This window comes from Gopherus flavomarginatus, chromosome 10 (assembly GCF_025201925.1).
Source record: "Gopherus flavomarginatus isolate rGopFla2 chromosome 10, rGopFla2.mat.asm, whole genome shotgun sequence".
Taxonomy (NCBI): domain Eukaryota; kingdom Metazoa; phylum Chordata; order Testudines; family Testudinidae; genus Gopherus; species Gopherus flavomarginatus.
Genome location: NC_066626.1, coordinates 22,611,425 through 22,635,102, shown reverse-complemented (window position 1 = coordinate 22,635,102; position 23,678 = coordinate 22,611,425). Strand labels below are relative to the sequence as shown.

At 44.4% G+C, this 23,678-nt stretch overlaps 1 protein-coding gene across 1 annotated transcript in view; it reads left to right on the top strand.

Moving 5' to 3' along the window:
• The window catches only part of CDK15 (cyclin dependent kinase 15), a 70,567-nt gene that overhangs the window by 189 nt on the left and 46,700 nt on the right, over positions 1-23,678 (top strand). The window contains exons 2-9 of the mRNA XM_050969610.1: positions 859-1,002; positions 1,176-1,273; positions 1,971-2,050; positions 6,892-6,986; positions 7,780-7,842; positions 10,469-10,592; positions 12,493-12,613; positions 18,379-18,472. Of these exons, the coding sequence (XP_050825567.1) occupies positions 859-1,002; positions 1,176-1,273; positions 1,971-2,050; positions 6,892-6,986; positions 7,780-7,842; positions 10,469-10,592; positions 12,493-12,613; positions 18,379-18,472 (819 nt within the window). The remainder of the gene's footprint in view (positions 1-858; positions 1,003-1,175; positions 1,274-1,970; positions 2,051-6,891; positions 6,987-7,779; positions 7,843-10,468; positions 10,593-12,492; positions 12,614-18,378; positions 18,473-23,678) is intronic.

Here is a 23,678-nt window from a genome sequence, read left to right as displayed (position 1 = left end):
GAAGTCTGAAATGTCTGCCGTTTTTTCTAATCCACTAAGGGTCAAACTTTCCATTGAAACCACACAGAGGACTTTTAGCCATCTCAGCTCTAGTCTTGTGGATTCCCTGCTGAGAAGAATTATAATTGCCCCATGCTTTAGCTTATGAAGAATTCCCTAGATCTGATGTTTTCAGAGGAGAAGTCTCACTCCAGCTATCTCTGTGCAAGCCAGGAAGGGGAGCCAGAGATATACATCTTGCTAAAGGAGGCATCCTGCTGTGGATAATAAATCCTGTTACATTTGGATTAAATAGTATACAGGCATCCCAACTCCAGTGCTGTTGTGCTACCTGTGTTTGGAGGCTGCACACCATTAATTATTATTTTTATTTAATGTTGACATATCACCATAGCTTTGCATGGTGTTTTACAGCAATAAAAAGACAATGGGTCAAGTTCAGAGATGATGTATAAAAATGTGTCAGTTATATAGTGGTAAGAGAGTCCCAATATGAAGGGTAATTGTGGGGGAAGGGAGCAGAAGAAGGTGTAAATTTAGACTTCTGTAAACCTCTCTTCTGAATTTGGTTTGCAGTCCCCACCCCAAACAGATTACAACCAAAATAGAAGGGTAAATCAGTCCAGTTATTGATTCATTCTTAAATATCAGCTTCACAAGCTATACCATATACAAAAGCTGTAGCATTTAAACAGTTGCTCCCATTATGGTTACTTAGAGAATCGGCACATGAGTGTGGGAAAGGAGATGGAAAAGAAAACAAGAGCTGAAAATCAGAGAAAATGAGGAGAAAAGAGAAAAAATCATGAATAAGTAGGAGGAATTTCTCTTTGATTTAGTTTGCTTCCCTCCTCCCAGTTATCAGATCTGAACAGAGTGCCACATCCCATGGATTCACTCCAGTGGTTCCAAACACTCCAGCTACAAAAGTCTGGGAGGAAGAGACCACGGAGTAACAACGATCCTTCCCAGCAGACAGATTTTGTGAAGAGATTCCAGTGGGTGAGTGTGCAGTATGTATACAGCCATTGTAAGATGTTTATCCAGAGATGGTTATTAGCTATGAATCACAGTGTAATTACCAAGCATTGTGGGCAGAATAGACGTCATGCAAATAGCCTCTGTTTTTGCTGGGGGACAAAAGGATCTAAAAAAATGCCTTTTCCTTATCTAAGCAGAGACAGGGCCTCCCGTTTGGAACGGCTTCATCCTACCTGAATCTGGAGAAGCTGTGCGAAGGTTCTTACTCTACAGTTTACAAGGGGATTAGCAGGTGAGCAGGTTCCAGAGGGAGCTTCCTGCAATTTTGCCATTTATTTAGTCCACTGAAACTAGTGGAGCTTCCTAGGAGTGAATTTGAAATTAGAAGATTCTGAATATTCAAAATGAGAGAGGAGCAAATAAAAGGTTTTGTTTTCCCTTTACTGGGATATTACACACACTAGTGAGCCCCATTAAGTTTCTCAGAGAAGTTATTTGTTAAGATGAAGGGCGCTTTGCCCTCTCAGACCTGTGCAAAGTCATCTTAAAGGTGTTCCAAAGGAGGCGCTTTGGATTCCCCTGGCAAAGCAGAATCCTCGGATGGTGTGGAGCTGGTTAAGTCTTCATTGTGGTGGGCTCCCTGGAGGCAAGGAGGATGTGTTTTGGCATGTGCAGAGGGCAGAGTGGAAGTATAATACATTCCACTGACACTCAGCCAACAGAATGGTTCTTAGCGGACTGTTTTAGCCAACTCAAATTTGTGCTAGTGCCCAAATGGCAGCAATCTGTCCAGGATCAGAGGAGCCAATCACCTTTGCTGCCCCTTCACAGTTGTGCTGAATATGACCTTGGCAGAGTTTGGGGCTGAGCCTTTAAAGGCCTTATTAGAAAAGCACAGAATAGTCCCAAGCAGTTAGCATTAGTTGGCATGTTAGGCACTGATGGGCACCTTCTGAGTCCATTTATGTCCTTTCACTCCAACCCTTTAGAATAAATGGCCAGTTGGTGGCTTTGAAAGTAATCAAGCTGGAGACAGAGGAAGGAGTGCCTTTTACCGCCATCCGAGAAGGTAAGGACACGGAGTCAATCCAAACACTGAAAGGAGAGTGGGAATATCATTTTTCAACAACATATATTTTAATTTAAAACCTCCATATGTGGCAACTTCCTAACTTCTTTTTATTTTCTTGCCTGCTCTGCTCGTCTGCTTATACTTTATTATGAGCATTTATGTAACTCTGTTTGCCACTGGTGGGTTTAGGAACAAGCAGAAGTTTGGTTTTGTGATTAAGGCACTGGATTAGGACTCTAGACATCTGGGTTTGATTTGTGTGTCACTTAATCACCTGATCTCTCTGGGCCTCAGGTTTCCATCTGCAAAATATGGATAATAACACTTCCTTTCTTGCATCCTTTATCTGTCTTTAGATTTTGACTGCAAGCTTTTCAGGACAGACACTATCTCTTACTGTGTTTGAACAGTGCCTAGCATAAATTGGAATGTGTAAGTGCTGCAATAATACAAATAATAAATAATAACAATAGTAGATAATTGAAAATGTCCATGGCAATAAAGATATAAGAGTTGACAGTGATTCTTTAATAATACAGTAATACTTTTGATGAAGATCCCAAGTGCTTTATATAAAGGGTAAGTATTATTACTAAGCATTTTACTTCTGGGAAACAGAGGCAAAACGAGACTGAATGATTTACCCAAAGCTACACAAGAAGTTAGTGTCAGAAATTGGACTACAACTTAAGTCTCTTGACAAGCAAAGCCATGCTCTAACCACTAGATAATGCTGCCTGTGGGGAAGAAATAGCATGTGATCATATAATTAAGGATCGTGTCATGCATATGAACAAGGGCTTTGCAACCTTGATGCTCTTTTAACATGGCATTTTGTATGTAATAGATTATCATACTAATGGCTGCTGATATCAGGAGCATTAGAAATTCCAATCTGATGGAATTTTTAGATACAGCTGACTTTTGGGAAAATGCACCATTTCAACATGGCAAGAAATGTTTCTCAACATGAGACCTCACAGAGCACTGGACTAAATGTCTGCAGCTTTCTTGATTTCTTTCCTTTATGTCTTTGCTTAAGTTCCTGATTTTTTTGTCTTACAGCTTTAGATGCCCCTACAAACATAACTTCCCAAACTGCCTGTTTAATCTACCATTAAGGCTTCTTTTTTTAGTATGCTATAAGATCCCAAAGGAAATATAATCCAGTTTCTTTTTTATACTGAGGAGAACAGAAGTAGAAATATGCAACCTTTCTGCCAGTCTGTTGTCTAATATAAGTAAGATCTATAAATGGAAGGGGTCATGACACTCCAGTTTTATAGTTCCACTGAGTATTGCACTTCAAAGCTGGGGTTGATTTTGCCAATGCTCACAATAGTGGTATGCAGGGGGAGACCAGATGGCCCACATTCATAGGCCAACCGTAGAACAGAGAAGGAGGTCCAACCTCTGATCTCAGTTACACCAGTCTAAATCCAGAGTAGCTGCAGAGAAGTCAGTGGAGCTGCTTCAGGTTTACACCAATGTAAATGAGATCAGAATTGGTGTGGACACTTTACCCCAATTCTAGGTGAAAGCAAAGAGGGATACCGGCCTTTTCCTATTTGCAGGGAAGCTCATCTTATAGGGCCACTGACACTCAAAGTAGGACCATTGGCTGATCTACTTACTACAAGAACTTACCAGTACAATACGCTTTAGAAGAGAATCCCTCCAACATTTACTTGCTTAGAACTCTGGTGCTAGTTCTTTGCTCAAAAGATCAAGTTGCCCTAATTTTAGGGTGAGCTGCTTAATTGAGGTGCTTTTATTGAAATGCCAAGAGCCTTTAACTTCCATTCACTCAGATAAAGCTAGAAAGTTCCTAAGAAGCGTCTATTTTAAATAGTTCTTTTGTGCTGTGTTGAGCTTTGTGACATGTGACATCTGACATCTTAAATTTACAATGTAAGTCAATAGTTCAAGTGTCATTAAACAAAGCTTTAGATTTATTAACATGTTGCACTCTATGTTACTTTGAAGGAGTGGCACTAAACACTTAACAGCCAAAGGGGTAATTTATCTCAGAGTGCCTCAAAAGGATTAAACATACTTAAGGCTCAGTTATGGTTGTAATGCTATGGTTGAGAGATGCTGAGATGCACCAGCTGAAGAGCACTGAGACCTCTAAGAGGCACTATGTCCAACTCAGGACACAATAGTCTTGATTCTTCATTTCACTACAGATACTTTGTGCTACTCCAATGGTACAAAAGGGTGGGAAACCCACAGGATCTGGCCAGCTGGGAATTCCTCTATGACAGAGGAATCTCTGAGTAGCATAAAACCAGTGTAGTTGCATTATGTCTCTCCTCTCCACGGCATAAGTAAGGGATATGGTTGAAGTATCTTTATTCGGTCCATAGGCAGACAGATATAATTTTTAGAGAAGCCCTGAGGCTACTCTCTTATGTCAAGGGCTTGACTAACCCTGCCCTGGACAGCCTTGGAATCAAGGAGTCTCAAAATGCCGCTTTTACCAAACTCCTGGTGTCCTGGACTGAGCACAATTTGAATGCAAGAATTGGACTCAAAATCTTTGGAGCACCAGGGATCTGAGGGCCAGCAGGCTCTGCTACATCCTTTCTCCTCCCTCTCCATTGAGAAAGCTATTATTGTCTCAAGCCTCAAGCAGAGCAAGGCCTCTTCAACTACACTGCAGTTACAAACCTGTGGCTGGCCTGTGCCAGCTGACTTGGGTCACAGGGCTCAGACTAAGGAGCTGTTTAATTGCGGTGTAGACATTTGACCAAGGCCTGAAGTCCAAGCTCGCAGGATCCTAGAGTCCAGGCTCCAGCCTGAGCCAGACATCGACACTGCAATCAGGGGTGGCTCTAGACATTTCGCCGCCCCAAGCATGATGGCATGCCGCGGGGGGCGCTCTGCCGGTCGCCAGTCCCGCAGCTCTGGTGGACCTTCCGCAGGCGTGCCTGCGGAGGGTCCGCTGGTCCTGTGGCTCCATCGAAGCTGCGGGACCAGCGGACCCTCCGCAGGCACGGCTGTGGGAGGTCCACCGAAGCCGCAGGACCAGCGGACCTTCTGCAGGCATGCCGCCGAAGGCTGCCTGCCTGCCACCCTCCCGGCGATTGGCAGAGCGCCCCCCATGGCATGCCGCCCCAAGCACGCGCTTGGCGTGCTGGGGCCTGGAGCCGCCCCTGACTGCAATTAAACAGTCCCTTAGCCCAAGTCAGCTGGTACAGGCCAGCTGCAAGTTTTTATTGCAATGTAGACATTCCCTAATTGGGACTATCCCCTAAGCAAGGCACAAACTGCTGAGACTTTGTGCAAGCTCTTCCTGCCAGCCCATCTCTGCTGTGCCAGGCAATCTAGACCTCAGAATGCAAAGATGAGTGTAACAAGCTTGTTATAATAGTAAGTAATGCAGTCATCAGCATAAGTTACAGGAAGAACTACAACCATGAACCAAACATTTTCACTTACCTAAATTGGCTACCAACATAAAGATTTAATCTGTCTGTGTTTCATTTTAAATTGGTATTTTTACCCGTGGAGTGAACCACCGCAGTGTCAGGATGAGAGCTGTGCATAACCAAATTTTTGGTTCAGTGGCCGAATCAATTGAATTTTTCGGCAAAGCCAAAAAGTATCAAAATAAAATAAAATTGTTTAGGTTTGAACAAAACATTTAGATTAATTTTATGGGGTTGTTTACCTTTAAGAAAAATAAAACTGAAGTAAAATTCAAATTAAAAAGTTGTCTCAAATAAAAATGTAAAATGTTTTATTTAAAAAATGTTTCAACTTGTTTTTTTTTATGTAAACAATTGGGTGAATTCAACACAAATTCATGAAATGTTTCAATCAGTCAACCCAAATCTGTATTTTTCAGGAAAAAAGGGTTTTTCTGAAAAATTTTGTCCAGATCTAGTCGGGACATCATGTGATGCCTCCCCTAAATTGGAATGCACAGTGCTTGACCCACATGTGGCTTGTGAATCTGCTGGTTGAGTCAATGCTCTTTTTAAGGCAGAGATTGCCTGTTAATATGTGTGTGTACAGAGCCTACCACAATGGGACCCTGATCCTGACTGGGTTCTCTAGACTAGACTGTATTGCAAGCAATAAATACTAATCTCTCTAGCAATTAATGTCCATTCAAAATTCTAGAGACATTCTGTTGGGAAGTTTCCTTCATGAGATTGTCAGCTGGAGCCCATCCTAGATGAGAAATGCTAAAGCATGCCCATGGGGGAGAGTTGAGTCTAGGGGGCTGTATACGTGCAGTGGCTCTGAAGTTATATAAGTTATATAAATGCAGTTGAGATACTGTTAACTTAATAACTGCACTCTTGGCACTCAGAGGATAGTTCTGTGGAGCATTAAGGTGTGAGAATTAACCAATATGGTTTTCAAAAACAGAAACGGGCTAAATCCTGCCTACCATCTAAACCAGTTTAAACTGGCATAGATATCAGCACAGACTCCGTGATATTGCACTTCTGGAAAGTGACTCCAAATCCTCTTCTGCACAAAGTCAACCTTGCCCCAAAATTGGGTGGCACCTCCCATGTGCAGCCAGGGAAGTCACAGAATGTGCTGAATCAGTGAATCTTCTCAGAAACCATGAGAGAGGACAAGTGGTGACAATTTGCCAGCCCTCCTTTAGGGTAAATTCCCCCTTGCAGTACACAAGGGGTCAGAGTGGTGTATGAGGGCATAGTTTACATGTAACTCCCTTAGCTTCAGAGTATCTGGCCCAGCGCTTTTTCCAGACAGCCTGATTGATGGAGCTATGTACAACCCAAGCCATAAATATGCTACTTCCACTGCCAAAAGCAGCTCTTGAGATCATAGCTTCATTTCTTTTTCACTAGCTTCTCTTCTCAAGAGTCTGAAACATGCCAATATTGTGCTCCTGCACGACATTATCCAGACAAAGGACACACTGACATTTGTCTTCGAGTACATGGTGAGTTGCTCTTTTGCTAGTTTGAGAAGAGACCTGGTGATAGTATAATGAATGTTAATATTCCATAGCATTAGAAAAGGAAGATGTTACGAACAATTTCATTACAGTGATTATTTCTTTCACTCTTGATATCTAACTTCAATCTATATGGCCTTGGCTCTTCCTGCTTCCTTTTCCCCTTAGTGACAGGCACATTCAAGAAGGGTCTCCCATCGTATTTACACTACACTGGCAGAAACTGATTTCCTTCATTGCTACCATGATAAAGTGATGAAAACCATGCTGTTGAGCCACAGTTTCTCTCACCGTGGATCTCAGTCAACAAGCTCCCTAATTTCAGCATCTGTTTTGGTAAAAACCAACAAAAAGACCCCTTAAACAAGCTGCAAAATACATGAGCTATGGTTTCCTCTATTTGCAGTTTTATGATGAATTCTGACAACTAGTAGCCCCTGGTCTTAAACTGTTAGGATGAGCCAACATGCTGATCAGGGCCCTGATTTCATGTACCACTTAAGCATGTGCTTAACTTTAAGGATGTGCTTAAGTGCTATGCTGGATCAAGGCTTAAGTGAAGTGTTTCTTTCCAGGGTGAAAAAAAATACAACGTTACAGCCTGTGTTGTATATTACACTTCAGTCACAAAAGTGTCACTATATGTATGTATGTTGTACCACTGGCAAAGAGACCTGTGGATTTGACTTCATAGTGTGACCTAGTCAGTCTTCTCTAGAGTTGATTCACCTGCAGCTTTGTCCTAAGTCTTCTTTCCTTCTCCCTTCCACTTATTTAGCACACGGATCTGGCACAGTATATGGCCCAGCATCCTGGAGGACTTCATGCTCACAATGTCATGGTGAGTTCTTTAAGGGACAAGTATCCCTTAAAGCATGAAATGTATGTTTATATTCCATTATGGAGAGTCATTGTAAAATGCTGCAGTGCTTAAAACATCTTAAAACTTTTGCTAATATCTATTTATCTCAAATTCCTGACAAACAGTTGGGAGAAAAGATCTAGTTGTTAAAGATTCAACCCTACTCACTCTTCAGTTGAAGACTGAAAAAGTCCTCACTCCAGTTTTCTGACTGTTCAAGAAGGATTTCAGCTTTTGGCCTCAACGATATCTTGTGGCAATGAGTTCCATCTCTATTTAATTCATTACTTTATCATCTCCCCACTAGCTGGTCTCTTCTCAAAACTCAACCATTTATCTCTCCTAATATGGAATTATCTTCATGTCTCTAAGCTTTCTAGATCCCATTTATTTCTGCTATATCTTTCTGAGGTAGGTTGACTACAAGCGAACAGGGTGAGGGTATACTATTAATTTATAGAAGGGCATTGTAATATTTTCTGTATCTTTTATCCCATTTCTTACACATCCTCACATTTTGATCCTCCACTGCACACTGAAAAGTGGTTTCCATTGAGATGTCCACAATGAACCTCCAGGTCTTTTTTCCTGAGTAGTTTCAGTTAATTTAGAACCCAGCATTTATGCATAATTCAAACAACTCCTCCCACTGTGCCCCTTTTTGCATCTGTGAACAATGAATTTCATTTGTCATGCTCTCCTAGCTTTATTAGGCCCCTCTGAAGTTCCTCAAAGTCTTCTCCCATCTTGACTAATTTAAATAATTCTGTCATCTGCAGATTTTGCCACTTTACTGGTCGCTCATTTTCCCAGATCATTAATAAAGTTATTAAACTACATCCTTTCAGATGGTCAACCCCCTCTAAATCTTTTGCCTTGCTTAAAAATAAGGACTTATCTGAATCCTCGTTCAGATTTCAAACACTCTCAAAGTTCAGAGATGTCCAAGATCCAGTGTTTTGGTTTTGGCACAGTTCTACTTTTAACAAAATCTTCGTTACATTAATATTCTAAAACAAAATGGCAGGTTGCAAGTTCTCTGGAGCAAAGACCACATCTATGCCTACATTTATATAGTACCCAGCACAATGATTCTCTGATCCTGGTCAGGGCATCTTAGTACAACTGTAACATAAATGTTAAATATCAGAAATGTTTAAGGCTGAATTCTGGTTCCATTAACTAAAGAGAAGTTTTGCCACTAATTGTAAGGGGACCAAAATTCAAATCTTAGGTTGTTAAAAAAAAGGAAGATTTTTTAATGTATAGTAAAATAATAGAGGAAAAGCAGGTTCGTATCCTGCAGTTTCTACTGTTCTGTAGAGCACTGCATGAGCAAATTACTCCTAATATTTTTTAATTAAGGTTACGATTCAGAACGGAAACTTAATATAATTGGAATGGAATTCCTAAGGTAGCTGTGCTTGTGGAGCTGAGCCCTCGCCCATTATAATTCCAAAATTAATGCCAACCTTGACTGACTCAGAAGCATGTGGACAACTGTCACTTGCCCCTGAAGATGGAGCTGCTCGGTGTCTCCACTTCTAGGAAACGATGGGTCGGTGCATCGCAAAAGTGCTATGCCACCAGGAAGGCTTGTTAAAAAACAAAAACAAAACTGTAACGTGTCCTGACTGGCACTTGCATCAGTAAACACCAGCCAGCTGCCCTCCTCAGATGTTTTCGTTCCTCACTGACAAGAAGACTGGAAAACAGCAAAGTGATTTACTATGAGCCTGCAGGAGGGTGTCATATGGCTTGTTTCTTTCATCCTTGCAAAGCAATTTTTGAGATCTCACATGGAAGATGCTATAAAAATGCAAAATATGATTATATATTGATTTTTGTTTGCCTCTTTTCCAGTAGAAAAGCTAACCATGAATGTCACCTTTTTTTCCTAGCCTCCAGGAAAGGTCTCAGATAAAAAGTGTTTCCCCTCTGGAGAAGGCTAATAACTTAGGCAATGAATTGTTTTCTATCCTTCATGGCTTTTCAGATCCTGTTTTGGGCCTGATTCTCATTTACTTTAGGATCACTTTCCGCTGCCAGAGTAGTGAGAATCTGTCTTTATTTTTCCTTTCTGTATCTTCTTTCTTCTCCTTCTCCCTCTTTTCTTCTGTTGTTTTTCCTCCTCTGCCTTCATTTTTCCTCTCTGGTGTCTCCCTCAGTGATTTACACCAATACCAGGATGTCTGACATTGCAGATGTTGAGTGTGTGCTTTGGGAAGCCTTGTGTAATCTTTGCTCCTAAAATAAACAGTCAGATTCTAAAGGGAAGCAAAGCTTTAGAAATGCCCATTTAGGATATGAAGAGTGATAGCTCCTTCACTGCCACAGTATAACACACTGAAAGCATCAGGGAGACTGGGAGGAAGCATATAACCATCAGCTGATGTAACTATCAAAGATTCCATAATTTTTATTGTTGCAATTTTCCAGTCCTCCTTCTCAGCCTGTGCCATTGCTGAACAAGTTGACAAAGTTTTTACTGATTCCTCCCTCCCTTTTGTACTGTTTCATTGTAAAGATTTTCCTGACATTCAGAGTTAATATACTGATGCAAAACCCCATAAATCTGCTTAAGTTTGTTGCCTGTTTTTTCTAGCTCTTCATGTTCCAACTTTTGCGAGGCCTGGCTTATATCCACCAACAACACATTCTTCATCGTGATCTGAAACCCCAGAACTTGCTCATCAGTTGCCTGGGCGAGCTCAAATTAGCTGACTTTGGTGAGTCACTGCCTAGTTACAACTAGCGCATCTAAGAGCCATGTTTTCACATACTTATATTTATGCATCTAAAGCCACCAATGGGTATGTGAACATAATCTCTCTCACTGCACTTCAAGAAAAGCATTTCTGTGATCAATCTGTAGACCTGATCCTCCTCTCTTTATAGTGGTATACACTGAAAGTAACTTTATTTAAAACAGTGCAATTACAGTAGTATAGGACTCATTCCAGGGAGATGAGAATCAGACCCTTACATTAAATATGTGGCATACAGAATAGATGATTATGTAGGGAAGAGTAGAGATTTTATTGGCATGAACTGGCTTTGCCAAAACTGAATTATACAGGACATCCCAAATGTGTGCTAATAAAGCCTTCCTTCCACACCATCATGTATTCTGCATATGCCACATTTCACAGGACAAAATTATGTTAGAAATGTTTGCAATTTACTTTTTTTTTACTTGGCAGCATTTCTGTTACCCTTGCTCTCTGTAAAGCCAGTTCATCTCAGCCCCATACAGCCAATGATATGGACCTTGTAGAGAGAAAAAATACAACTAAACTTCCAGAAACCTTTAAAATAGTTTGTATAAAAATCATAACATCTTGATTTTAAGGTCTGATAATTTGTGATCTAACAGCGCTACAAACAAAGGCCTTGAATTCTCCCTTACGCAAAGGCCCCTTTAAGCCTCTCTGACAGTTACACCCACTTTAAGGGCCAAGCTACCGCAGTGTCAAAGGGCTTTAGTATAACTGAGAATTCAGGCCAAATGCTTCAGAGCTGTGGGAAGGAGAGATTCTCAGCTCTGCAGTGTTATAAGTCTTCCGTTTTCCAGCCCTGATGAGTCTCACCGTATTTTGGGACAGAACCTCAGCTGGTAGAGTTGCCACTTTTGAGTGGACGTATTCCTGGAGGTTTCATCACATGACATAATCTTTAATTAAAAATTAATCTTTAATTCCTGGGGACTGCAGGACAATCCTGGAGGGCTGGCCACCCTACCAGCTGGTGTCAATGGTCATAGCTCCATAGAAGTCCATGGATGGAACTATGACAATTTTTACATCAGCTGAGGATCTGCCTTTCTATCTTAATCTGCCATGATCTAGGACTTACTCTGGGACATCCTGCACTTTGGATCTGTATCATTTTGAGGAGTGGGGAGAGAATGTCACATTTTGCAGGAAGGAAAGGAACATTCTGAAGGTGTTTGTTCATTCTAAAATGGTAGCTATCTGAAGCTGCTCAGAGGTTTGCAATGCCCATAGTTGTCTCACCTGATTTGAATCAGTGGGCTAAGTGCCTTAGAAACACTGAAAAGGTGGAAGATAAATGCAATTTATCCCATGGCTATAAATACTGTGAATGTATAAAATGTATGTAAATATTATATACACACAAATCAGCATATGTGCTGAAACTGGATATTTCAGACAAATTCCAAAACATTTTTTAAATTTATGTCGTACATATCTTTAAACTGCATGCTCTCTCCATTCTTCTGAAAGAGAGAAATTAAGTACCAGAAAAGTAAGTATAAGTGGGTCTTTAAGTAGAGACCTTAGAAGCCAAGGTCCATCTGCTTTGCATAAAAACTGGTGGCACTTTTTTTAAGAGCAGGGCTTTGCCCAGTGTCCTCACTCAGAACATCCTTTTTTCCTCCTCACTGTTTTACAGAATGCAGCAGGTTGTATTCTACATACTTGATATGTATATGTTGATTGTAAAGTACTTTGGGATCACTTAGGATGAAAAGTGCTACAGAAAGTAAACTGTTCTTCTGATTATTAGGACTCAGGTACTGTCCAGGCAGAAGGAAATGGTAAGTCACAATGAGTTACAAAGGGATATGGAAGTCTAACTAGATACATGTTTTTCCTATTCTCGCAGGTCTTGCTCGTGCCAAGTCCATCCCCAGTCAGACATATTCCTCTGAGGTGGTGACGCTCTGGTACCGTCCTCCTGATGTGCTTCTCGGAGCCACTGATTATTCTTCTGATTTGGATATCTGGTGAGAAACCAACTTTGACACATTTTGGTATCTCTCAGGGAAACTCAACTATCATTTGCCTCATCTTTAGATGAATGAAATGGAGTCAGCCAAGTTTGAGCAAAGATAGACTGAAAGCTGTGTCAAGGCCTGTGAGTAGTGAAGGTGCTGTGCTTATACTGTTGGGTTCCTACAAGAGGCAAACGTCAGTAGCTATACTTTCAGGAATGCCATCCTCATATCTCACCTATATACTTCCCAGAGGTGTCATGAGTCTCAGTTCACTAACCTTTGCAAAGCATTTTCAAATCTAATGCAAATGTGTATTATTCTGGAGGTATCTGACTGACCGAGGCTGTGGTATCATTCTGGAAAGACTGCTTTCTGGAGGCATAATAACTAGAAGAATTACACCAAGAATAAATTTGACCTTTGATAACAAAACACAGCTCTGGCCATCAAATAGTCCTAGATGAGTTTGGAGTTAGAAGGATATTGGGATTATCTTTACTTCTGTGATACCTCATCTTTTACACCACTGATCATTTCCTAAACACACTCCACAGTTAAAATAGGCAAAGCCCCATGTTCTATACAATTAAACAGCTGAGTAAACTACTGCTCAATTTCACTCCTTCCTCAAGTACCAGTAACTCCTTGTAACTCCATCATTCTGCTATGACTGCTTCTGTGCCTGACATTTAACCTTTCTTTCCAGAGCTCAACAGCTCTGCAAGAACAAAGACCTCATTAGCGTCTGGGGGACTGGGCAGGAGCCTAATAGACTGACAACATCTGCAAGAAGCACAGGGAGACTTGTGTTAGCAGGTGCATGCCCAGCAGAACTCTAGCTCCACAAGGCAGGCATCTTCTCCAGCAGAACTCTAGCGACCCAAGGCAGGCATCTTCTCCAGCAGCATGAGCCTTATCAGAAGTTCTGGTGGCTTGGGTCTAGAGGCAGGGGGATGGGAGCGCTAAGTCTCTTTCTTTCTCCAAGGCTACTGCCACTTTAATTGCATCAAATTTTCAATGAATAAAATAAGCTGTTTCTCCATTATAATGGCGCTCAGCTGCTGGGCAGATCTAAATTGTAATGTCCTCCCCCGGCCTCTCTCTAAGCAGCCACCAGTCCACTAACTCCTCACCAGGCTAAGTCACCTACAGACACTCATGGACTGTTGAAGAAGATGCCTGCCTGCCTAGTGGAACGTGCAGTTGTGCTCAAGGGTGTCGGAGCCTTCCCAAAAGTAGGGGGGCAGCGGGCCCCACCCCTGCCCCCCTCTACCTGCCCTGGGTCGGACAGGGAGCCTCGGAGTGGGGACATGGGATGGGGGCTGCTCTCAGCCCCCCGCCCCTGCACTGCAGGCAGATGGAGAGCCGGATGGCTTCCACAACTGCCTGGGCTCCCCGGCTGGGCTCCACACCGGCCTAGCTGGGGGGCAGAGCCTTGGGGGGAAGAGGATGAGAAGGGGGCAGGGTCCACCCCAGCAAAAAGTGAGAAGGCTATGGCCCCCTTGGTTCCCCTCCAGTTCCGGCACCACTGGTGTACTAGGAAGACACCTCTTGGTACCTGACCTCTTGCTCCTCACTGACTCGAGGGCAGTCCACGGGCCTGATCATCCCCTAAATATATAAACCTGGAGTTCCTGCTGTACAAAGCCAGGACCTCTGTTCCATAATTTTGCCCTAATGTACCACGTAGGACACAGGGGCTTGACTATAAAGGTTTCATCCAGCACTCTCTGTCACCAGTAGCACAGCATAAGGGACTTTGAGCCCCACTCCACTACATTCCAGTATAGCACCTTTGTTATAACACCTCCTCATAATAATAGCATTCAAAGTGCTTGCCTTTCAGAAAGACTTCATGCTGAGAGAATGGAAAGTATGTGAACTCTATTCATTGACTTCCTCTAACAAGAGTCATTTGTTATCTTCATGTAGGCTCCGTATAAGTTCAATTTTTATCTGTTAGGAAAAAAAGTCCATTCACACAGATGTGACTTGTTTATCAGGAAAAAAGAAAAAGATCCTCTTCTTTTGGACATGGCAATTTACATGAAGTCAGGTCAGAATGCTCTTGGTAATGGCATGTGACAGTGAGTGTTATAGCCTTGGTTTAAAGGAACCAATTATAAAAAATAAAACATGATGGCAATTCATCCATAATGCGCGTGAGCAGCACTACTGTCAGTGGGAGGCACATGGAAAGTGAATAGGGCCTTGAATAGATTAAGAGAGATATAGAAGGAGGCTCAGTAGCTTTTGGACTATCTTGCAGAGCTTCTTTAATCTCTTAGTATCCTTTCTCTTGCTCTCTTTCTCCCTCACTATCTTTCCGAGACCTAAGATTCAATTAAGGGACTTCAGGGAGACTAACAGAATGTTTTGTGAAGATTACACTGAACATCAGGGAAATTCTTTTTTAAACACAAAATCTTTATGCATGCAGAGAATTGGCTTTCAGCAGCTGCTGGTTTCATGAGTACTGCCAGCTTGTCTGTATATCTTATTTTCAGTTAACCCCGCTCCCACAAGTGCCCAATATAATCTTAGAGGAATATTACAGCCAGGGCAGATTCATGCAGACCTGGAACCCCTGTGAAGTCATTTGTTGGGGATCTGTCCACTGCAAGGCCCTAAATTCAAGATACAACCTTCTTCTCACTCCTGCCTCAAATTTCTCTGCTCTCTATGCCAGCAAGGGCATTCAAAGGTGTTAAGGACAAAAGGAAATGCATCTAAAACTAGGAACTGTACTTGAAGACTAGGGGAATAGTGGATGAACAGGAGGAGGGGGAAGCCTGCAAATTACCCTTCTCAGTGACATGATAAAGAGGGAGATTGAAATCCTGAATCCCTGGAGGGCCCAAGTTCTTATCACCACAGAGATCACCATGGCAGCTTGTAAGCCACATGAGGTAGCCTAGGAGCATGAGCAGCAAGTATCACACTAGCATTTAAACCTGTCCCTGGTGAACTGAGAGATGCTGTGAAAGCAGATTTGGTAGCATTGTCTAAACCTGCCCTGATTACACCCACTTGAATTGAAGAATCTACTACCAAATTTTACATCTCACTGCACATCAGTAATTGTTTTTTTATTTTACAGCCCACATGAACATCAGGAACTTGTTGAAATCACAGTTGTAGGCCCCTTCCTGAGGGATTTCACAAAGGGATTTAAAATAGCGCTCCCTATTATTTAGTATTGCGGTTGATAGGAAGGTCTGTTCAGGTTCGGTCACAGGAGGTGGAAGAGAAAATCCAGGACCCAAAAGCCAAAAAAGGCAGAAAACATACTCTTAATTGGGTTAGATGCAAATCTCACTTGCCCCAATTTTACACCAGTGTAACTCCACTGAATTCAGTATTTACTCTTGATTTATACCACAGCAAAGGAGATTAGCATAAGGGCCATACTCTGATTCTCCTGTATCACCAGTATAAATTAGAGGAAACCCAGTGAAGCAAGTGGAATTACCCCAGTTTAAAATTGGTGCAAGTGAGAGGAGATTCATGCCCTCAAGCTATTGAATAATCACAAATGGAGTAGTGAAATGCCCCATTGCATTTTTCCCTTATGGAAGAATTTGCTGTTTGATCCCATCCACTTGTTTTCCCCACCAACTTACCCCTTCATCTCCACTGATTGCTCCAAAGGTAGCTCTACAGAACATAAATCCTTTGAGAAGCTTGTAGATATGAAGTGGCAGGGAGCCTCAAGAATAAAAATTCTGAAATTTAAGAGAAGAAAGAAAAGAAAAAGGAAAAGCAAATGAAACGATTGTGTGTCTGGGCCTAACTCTTAGAAATATTTAAAATAAAACGTTGGTTTTAGAAATATCCTGCATAAAATAGCAATGAAGAAGCACAGCTCATTCCTATGGGGCTGGATCCAGAATAAATACCAAGAAGGCTACAGAAAAGCAAAAGAAGAGAAAAGAGGAGACATGGATATACACTGAAGCAAATGTAAACATTGAAAAGTACATATTTAAATATTACAGAAGCACAGGTGCCAATTCCTAATTCACAGCAAATGTTAACTGAGCATGGAAAAACTTGTTGAGTTCTACTTCTGGTTGTCACCCCTGTCTGGATCTCTGAACTAATAATTAGCAGCTCTGTATTTCTGTGTCCTATATTCTTTTCTGTTCAGACTGGAACTCTGCTGCTCTAGACCCTTGTGTCAGATGGCAGTTTAGGTAACAGAGATCAGTTCTGCAACACCCTTTTATGTCACTCACATGTCCAAACATCCTAACAGGACAGAAACGCTGGCCCTGATCTTGAAGAGGTGTAGTGCACCTCCAATTGAGAGTTAGAGACACTCATGGCCTTGATGTCTTGGATTAAAATAGCAGCCCTGGCAGCACTGTACTGACTTATATTTATCAAAACAGGCTCTCCAGAAAGCTGCCTAGTTCTATCTTGGGGGCTACAAATAAATTAGGCCTGATATGAATCCATGTAAGACTTCGCAGTCCCATGCTGCTGCTAAAGCTAATGACCATTTCCACCTAGCATTTCATGGTCTTTCTTCTCCAAAAATACAGGGGTTTGATTCCCCTTTCACACTGCTGTAAATCAGGAGTAACTCCACTGGATTTGGTGGAGTTACACTAGTACAACGAAATCAGTGGATTACATTGGTGGCAGTCTGTAAGTGGGCAATCAGCCCTTATGCCCCTGCTATATGAGGAAAAAGAGAATCTCCGTTAGAAGTAGTAGCAGTAATATGAGAATTTATATCCTGTCTGTGCCAAGCAGTAGAGGGCAACACAACCTCATATACTTACCTATGTATTTCAGACGTCAGAGCCAGTAAAGAACAGTGGTACTCAAAAGACCAGACAGTCCATGCAAGCTGCAGACTCAGAGGTTGCCCTACTGCTTCAGTGGAGACATTTCTGAACTTGTCCATCTTCCCTAATGTCCCAAGGACACCTGAACTGCCTAGTTTGAAGGGCTATTCCTCTGAAAACAGTGCAACTGACATTGGCCATGGCTCTAAAATAGCTGTGCTAGTTTTAAAGTAAGGTCAGATGCATCTAACAGCGTAAAGAATGGAAATATTAATTCTTTCCACCACTACTCCCCCTGTGCGGCATGCCATTAGTTAGAAGTGAAGTCATTTATAACCATGGTCAGTTAAACCATGGCTGTTGAATAACAGTGCTCTCCTGCCAACAAAGCTCTGTTCAGACCGGCACTTTTCGTCGGTAAATTTTTGTCATTCGGAGCTGTGTTTTTTTCACAACCCTGTACGACAAAAGTTTTACCGATGAAAGTTCAGTGTAGACAAAGCCTTAGTTTAGAGAGAGTAAAAAGTACTGAGTTGACAGGGAATGGTAACTAAAAAATGCAATATCAGAAACTAAGGAGAATAGTTTTAGAAAAAGTAAGAACCAAGACAGCTCATCACACATACACATTTAAATAAATTAGGTTGAATACTCATTGGAAAATTGTTTATGTTTAGTTGTTTTGGGTTCAGTTTTTCAGTGAGGAATTAATTACTTCTGCAGGAAAACTCTCTGAATTCACAATGCCTTCTATGCTTTCTCTGGTGTAGTGTGACAGATCAGTGGCCAAAAGCCAAAAAAAAAAGCCCTATCTGTATCACTGTGTAAGTGCCAGGGACCGTAACTACAATACTATCTACCACTCTACCCAGAGTACATTAATATCTAGGCCAAGATGCTGGAGGATAGACTTTTTTTACCTATATATATACTGTACATGCCGCTTACTTGAATGAGTTGGTATTTTCTTTTTTTCAGGAGTGCAGGCTGTATATTGGTTGAAATGCTCCAGGGTCAACCCATGTTCCCAGCAGTTACTGGTACTCTGGAACAGCTGGAGAAGATCTGGGCGGTGAGTAAAATACAGCCAGGAAAATGAGAGGAAAATATCCATATTGTTAAATTTTACATCCGGAGCATGGCTGCTTTATACAAGAGACGTAATTTGGTTTGAATCCTCAGTCCAATGTGCTAAGTTCATAGCCATATCCTATAAACCATTTTATATTTAGTAACTTTCCTATAGTCACTAGAGTACATCAAAATGATTTTCCTTTGATGTTTGTCATCTCATCAAAAATTTAAAACCAATTACACTGACATCAAACTGAAGGAGGCATAAAAGGTATGTAGTTACTGCAAATCCTGTCCCCTTACTTGGCAAAGGCATACGGTAGATTGTTCTCTTTCAAGAGGTGCTAACATTGTCCTAGTGCAGCGTTTCTCAAACTGAGGTCCTTACTCCAGAGGGTCCGTGTGCCCCACTGATCAATTCCTCCTCTGCCCTCCCTTCCTCCCTGTCCCAGCGTCTCCTGAACACCAGGGAACAGCTGTTCAGTGGCGTGCAGGAGGCGCTGGGAGGGAAGGGGAGGAACGGGGACAGGGCACGCTCGGGGAAGGGGGCAGAAAGAGGCAGGGAAGAGGAGGTTTAGGGGTGGAGCGGAAAGAGGTAGAGCCGGGGTGGAACTTTGGGGGAAGGGGCGGAGTACGGGCATGGGTCTGGGGCTAAATGGGGAGCTTGGGGGTCCATGAAAAAATTTAAATCAAAATGGGGGTCCTCGGGTTGCTAAAAATTGAGATCCGCTGTCCTACCGGCTTATGCTGCTGATTTGTGACTGCTGCACTGAAAATGGGAACAAGATTCTGGGCTGGTCTACACTAGAAAATTAGGTTGGTAGCTAAACTGACCTATGTCCCCATGTAAACAGCATTAGGTCAATGGAAGAATTCTTCTGTTGACCTAGCTATTGCCTCTTGGGGAGGTGGATTACCTATGCTGACAGGAGAATCCCTCCCATCAGTGTAGGTAGAGTTTACACTAAAGTACTACAGCGGCAGATCTGCAGAGTTTTACTGTAGCTTTGTACATGTAGACAAGCCCTTTAAGGACACACTCCTGTTCCCATTGATGTTAATGTCAACACTATCATTGACGTCCATCAAGAGGAGTAGATTGAAGGCCTACGCCCCTACAAGAGACTCCTCATGGAACTATATGCTGCTGGATAGTTAAGAGGATTAGGAAAAATCAACAGGGTCTGTCATCGTTCTGTATCATAGACCCTCTCAGAAATTATAGTTTTAATTTTTCATCTGGTTCCAACTTATGTTAGACTCGAACTATGGGTCTACTGATGTCCATGGGACTCCTGGTGCACCAGCAGAAACCAAGAAAAAAAGACAGTTACCTTTTCCATAACTGGTGTTCTTCAAGATGTGTTGCTCATGTCCATTCCATACTAGGTGTGTGTGCTTGCCACATGCACTGGTGCCAGAAGTTTTTCCCTTAGCAGTATCCATAGGGGACCGGCTCTGGTGCTCTCTGGAGTGGCACCTGCATGGTGCAGTATAAGGAGCACTGCCGGCTCCCCCCACCCTCAGTTCCTTCTTGCTGGAAACTCCGACAGTGGGGAAGGAGGGCGGGTCATGGAATGGTGTAGCGAGGCCGTGTGGCTTCCCTCCTCCCCAGGGAGGGTTGAGCCCTGTCAATCACCGCCCAGGGCGGAACCGCTGGGAGGAAGTTCCGCCCCTCAAAGGGTCAGACGGCCACCCGGAAGGATAAAAGCTGGGCCTCAGCCCTCAGTCAGGGCTTGGCTGCCAGCAGGAGCAGACATGCCCGCTGACTCTCCTCACCGGAAAACCGCAGAGCCCCGCCGCTGCTACGACGAGGAGCTGCCGGAACTGCCCTGCAGTCACTACGACGAGGAGCTGCCGGAGTACGCTTATTAAGTTTGCGGACGATACCAAACTGGGAGGGATTGCAACTGCTTTGGAGGACAGGGTCAAAATTCAAAATGATCTGGACAAATTGGAGAAATGGTCTGAGGTAAACAGGATGAAATTCAATAAAGATAAATGCAAAGTGCTCCACTTAGGAAGGAACAATCAGTTTCACACATACAGAATGGGAAGAGACTGTCTAGGAAGGAGTATGGCAGAAAGAGATCTAGGGGTCATAGTGGACCACAAGCTTAATATGAGTCAACAGTGTGATACTGTTGCAAAAAAAGCAAACATGATTCTGGGATGCATTAACAGATGTGTTGTAAACAAGACACGAGAAGTCATTCTTCCGCTTTACTCTGCACTGGTTAGGCCTCAACTGGAGTATTGTGTCCAGTTCTGGGCACCACATTTCAAGAAAGATGTGGAGAAATTGGAGAGGGTCCAGAGAAGAGCAACAAGAATGATTAAAGGTCTTGAGAACATGACCTATGAAGGAAGGCTGAAGGAATTGGGTTTGTTTAGTTTGGAAAAGAGAAGACTGAGAGGGGACATGATAGCAGTTTTCAGATATCTAAAAGGGTGTCATCAGGAGGAGGGAGAAAACTTGTTCACCTTAGCCTCCAATGATAGAACAAGAAGCAATGGGCTTAAACTGCAGCAAGGGAGATTTAGATTAGACATTAGGAAAAAGTTCCTAACTGTCAGGGTAGTTAAACACTGGAATAGATTGCCTAGGGAAGTTGTGGAATCTCCATCTCTGGAGATATTTAAGAGTAGGTTAGATAAATGTCTATTAGGGATGGTCTAGACAGTATTTGGTCCTGCCATGAGGGCAGGGGACTGGACTCGATGACCTCTCGAGGTCCCTTCCAGCCCTAGAGTCTATGAGTCTATGAGTCTATGAGCTGCCCCGCAGTCGCTACGGCGAGGAGCTGCCGGAGCTGCTCCTCGTCGTAGCGACTGCGGGGCAGCTCCGGCAGCTCCTCGTCGTAGCAACTGCGGGGCAGCTCCGGCAGCTCCTCGCCATAGCGACTGCGGGGCAGCTCCGGCAGCTCCTCGTCATAGCGGCGGCGGGGCTCTGCAGCTTCCCGGTGAGGAGAGTCAGCAGGCACGTCTGCTCCTGCCGGTGGCCGAGCCCTGACTGAGGGCTGAGGCCCGGCTTTTATCCTTCCGGGTCGCCACCTGACCCTTTGAGAGGCGGGACTTCCTCCCAGCGGTTCTGCCCTGGGCGGTGATTGACAGGGCTCAACCCTCCCTGGGGAGGAGAGAAGCCACGCCGCCTCACTACACACACACCCCCTCAAGTCCGACCCCCGTCGGTCAGGGTCGGGCCGCCCCATCTCAGCGAGGCGGGAGAAGAAGTCCGCATTGACGTGGTCCTTGCCAGCCCTATGCCGGATGGTGAACGCATAGGACTGCAAGGCCAAGTACCAGAGCATAATGCGGGCATTGTTATCCTTCATCCGCATTAGCCATTGGAGTGGGGCGTGGTCGGTGACCAGAGTGAATGGGCCCCCCAGGTGGAAGAACCGAAGAGCCTCGCAGGCCCACTTGAGTGCGAGGGCCTCCTTTTCGACCGTAGCATAGCTCCGCTCCTGGGGGAATAGCTTGTGACTCATATACAGGACGGAGTGGTCTCCTCCAGCCCCTTCCTGAGACAAGACAGCCCCTAAGCCCACATCAGACGCATCCGTCTGAAGGATGAAGGGTTTATCAAAGTCAGGGCTATATAGGACGGGCTCCTGGCACAGGCAGTCGCGGAGCGTCTTAAAGGCTGCGTCACACTCCAGGGTCCAGTGCACATTTCGGGGGCTGTTCTTTGTCAGTAGCCTGGTCAGGGGTGCAGCAATTGACGCAAATTGTGGAATAAACCGTCGGTAATACCCTACGAGCCCCAAGAAGCGCCATACTTGCCGCTTCGTGGTTGGGGTGGGGCACTCCACCAGGGCTTGGACCTTCCCCACGAGGGGCTTTATCCGCCCCTGCCTGACAGTGTAACCGAGGTAGGTCGTTTCCTCCCAGGCTATTCGGCACTTCTTGGGGTTCGCCGTTAACCCCGTCTCCCGAAGGGTTCAGAGGACTGCCGCGACCCGATTCAGATGGTCGTCCCAGCAGTGGCTGTAGATCATGACATCATCCAAGTAGGCGGCCGCATACTCCTGGTGCGGTCGCAAGAGGTGGTCCATCAGCCGCTGAAAGGTCACGGGGGCGCCATGGAGGCCGAAGGGCATCCGCGTAAATTGATACAACCCGGACGGGGTGGCAAAGGCGGTCTTTTCCTTGGATGCCTCCTCAAGGGGAATTTGCCAGTACCCCTTGCTGAGGTCCAGCGTGGTGATATAGTGGGCTTCTCTGAGGCGGCCGAGTAACTCGTCGACCCGGGGCATCGGGTATGCGTCAAAGCGGGAGATGGCATTCACCTTTCGGAAGTCTATACAGAAGCGCCGGGAGCCATCCGGCTTAGGTACTAGGACCACCGGGCTGCGCCACTCACTCTGGGATGGTTCAATGACCGCTAAGGCCAACATTGCCTGAACCTCCTCCTCCACCTCTGTTCGCATTCGGTATGGGATCGTCCTGGTAGTCTCCCGAATGACCTTCCCGGGCACTGTTTGGATCGTGTGGCAAGTGGCGTCCGTGCAGCCCGGTAGAGCTGTGAAGGTCCGATGGAAGGCCCGCAGGAGGCACTTGGCCTGCTCCTGTTGCTCCTCCATCAGGGTGCTTCCTAATGCAGGTTCTGACATCTCCTCCGTCCAGGCCTCTTCTGGACCCAGCTCTGACTCTGGCGGGCATGGGTCGATCAGCAGGCCCTCCCGGTCCCACCATGGCTTCAGCAGGTTGATGTGATACAACTGCCTTTCCTTGCGGCGGCCCGGCTGGCGAATCTCGTAGTTGACGGGCCCCACCCTCCGAAGCACCTCGTAGGGGCCTTGCCAACGGGCCAGCAGCTTTGACTCGCTGGAAGGGAGGAGTAAGAGAACCCGGTCTCCGGGGGCGAACTCTCGCATTTGCGTGTCCTGGTTATAACCCCGCTCCTGCTTCTCCTGGGCCGTCTTAAGGTTCTCCCTCGCCAGGACTCCGGCCTGGGTTAGGTATTCCCGCAGTCGGAGGACATACTGGAGAAGCCCCTGGGTTGGGGAGGCCGACTGCTCCCACGTCTCCTTCATACGGTCCAGGAGGCCCCGCGGCCTACGCCCATAGAGAAGTTCAAAGGGGGAGAACTTGGTTGAAGCCTGGGCCCAAACAGATCCAGTCTCTTCGAGTCTTTATTCTTGGGCGCAGCCCCAGGTTGACCCTGCCTCTCTCTCTGGTTTACGGCCTCAACTATGAGG